The sequence below is a fragment of the Echinops telfairi genome, unplaced genomic scaffold (assembly GCF_000313985.2).
Source record: "Echinops telfairi isolate 266 unplaced genomic scaffold, ASM31398v2 ScPeMD7_5;HRSCAF=22, whole genome shotgun sequence".
Lineage (NCBI taxonomy): Eukaryota > Metazoa > Chordata > Mammalia > Afrosoricida > Tenrecidae > Echinops > Echinops telfairi.
This window is the reverse complement of record NW_022103901.1, coordinates 1,529,677-1,531,407: the sequence shown is the minus strand read 5'-3', so window position 1 is coordinate 1,531,407 and position 1,731 is coordinate 1,529,677. Positions and strand designations below refer to the sequence as shown.

At 54.2% G+C, this 1,731-nt stretch overlaps 1 protein-coding gene across 1 annotated transcript in view; it reads right to left on the bottom strand.

Moving 5' to 3' along the window:
- Positions 1-1,731, bottom strand: part of BRAT1 (BRCA1 associated ATM activator 1) — a 13,879-nt gene that overhangs the window by 6,226 nt on the left and 5,922 nt on the right. Inside the window, exon 4 of the mRNA XM_045284373.1 lies at positions 1,244-1,388. Coding sequence (XP_045140308.1) covers positions 1,244-1,388 — 145 coding nt within the window. The remainder of the gene's footprint in view (positions 1-1,243; positions 1,389-1,731) is intronic.

Here is a 1,731-nt window from a genome sequence, read left to right as displayed (position 1 = left end):
TACACATACATATATACGTGTACACACACATGCACACTGAGTGAGCACACAGGCCCCAGGGTGAACTACTTGGATTTTTCTGTGTGGTTTCAGGGGCCCTACATGAGGGTCCTTCACACAGTTCGCGGGAAATTCTGTTTCCCACATCCTTGTTCTTGTCCCCCAGTATGTGTCTAAGGAGCTCGGTGGCCTAATGTTCTCTATAAAGTCAGCAGATCAAAACCCCCAGCCGCTCAGCGGAAGAAGAGGAAGTTTTCTGAGAGCCCCGGACACGCACGGGGGGCGGTTCTAGTCTGTTCTATAAGGGCTGCTGTGACCGGGTGGGTGTGTGAGCATGCGAGGGTGGGTGAGTGTGAGTGTGCATCTGTGTGTGGGTATGATAGTTAGGCTTATTGGGCCAACCTGGCCAATAGGAACATATGGGGTTAGCCAGGTCGCAGTTTGATTGGAGGGTAAAAAGATAAATGGCTCTGCAAGGCCCGCCCCCTCTCTCTGGTGATTGGACCAGCTCCCTGCTCTCTGATTGGACCAGCGTGCTGCTGCTTTAGCTGGTTCTCTGCCTCAGCCTGTGTGCTGCACTACCTGTGGGCCAAGCCAACCCCTGGATCCTGTTGCTAGAGCTTGAGGCTCCTTCCAGACCTGCTTCACCACGCTGCTGGTGTGTACATCCTTTGAGCTTGAGGCTGGTGGATCCTGTCTTCTTCCATTGCTTGAGTTCGATATCCCATCCAGGCCTTGGCCATGGGAGGACTCCACTGTCTGCTTCCTTGACCTTGGACCCAGCAGCCCACAAGAGTCAAAGGATTTCCAGCATATTAACTGTTTTACACAAGTGAGTTGGACTGAGCCCTCCGTATGCTGTGTGGGCGAATGAGCTGTTATCTTCCTTTTCGCTGTGTGAACCCATCTGCTTACCTATACACATAAAGTCATAAGTGTCCTGGTTCTCTAGAGGAAGAGTGTGTGGGTGGGTGAGTGTGTGGGTGGGTGAGTGTGTGAGAGTGACTCTGGGTGTGAGGGTGGGTGAGTGTGCATGTGAATTCACGAGTGAGTGGTGTACCTTCTATCATCTCGTGTCTGCACCGGCCCTCCCGTGAGGAGGGCTGGCATTCACGTGTTGCTGGCGGACAAGCACAGAGAGGTGAAGTGACTACCCTGGGGGTCCTGGAGCCATTGGAGGAGGGGCCAGAGGTACCACCGGCTGGAGACGGGGCTGTGGAGGGGGGCCCAGAGCATCACTCACCACTGGTGGCCAAGAACTGTTCAGCACTGGGGTGCCGTGCCAGGGAGCACAGGCCTTGGACCCAGCCGCTGCGCACGGAGGGGGCGGTCCAGGCGGGCGAGCTCAGGGGGCCCGCCTCCCCGAAGAGCCCGGGCACCAGCTCTCCCTGCCGAGGCAAAGGACAGAGATGTGACAAGACTGTCTCCCTTATTGTGCCCAATCTGACCCCAACGCACCGAGCAGAACACTAAGGGCGTGCAACAGAACAGCAGGGGAACAGAGCAAGGAAGTCCCCAGGGAATACCAAAAATAGACTTTGGGGCCAGGGCTTGGCGCCCCATCAGACTCGACCAGAAATCACTCCTAAAGGTCAACAAACAGTCCTTGATTTACAGACTTTTCTTTTTTGTCATTAGTTTTTTGTTGTTCTGTTTTGTTGCTTTGTTTTGCTCTGTCTTGTTTCTGTGCAGGTCTATCTAGATAAAATAGGCTGCATAAAATCTGGAGGA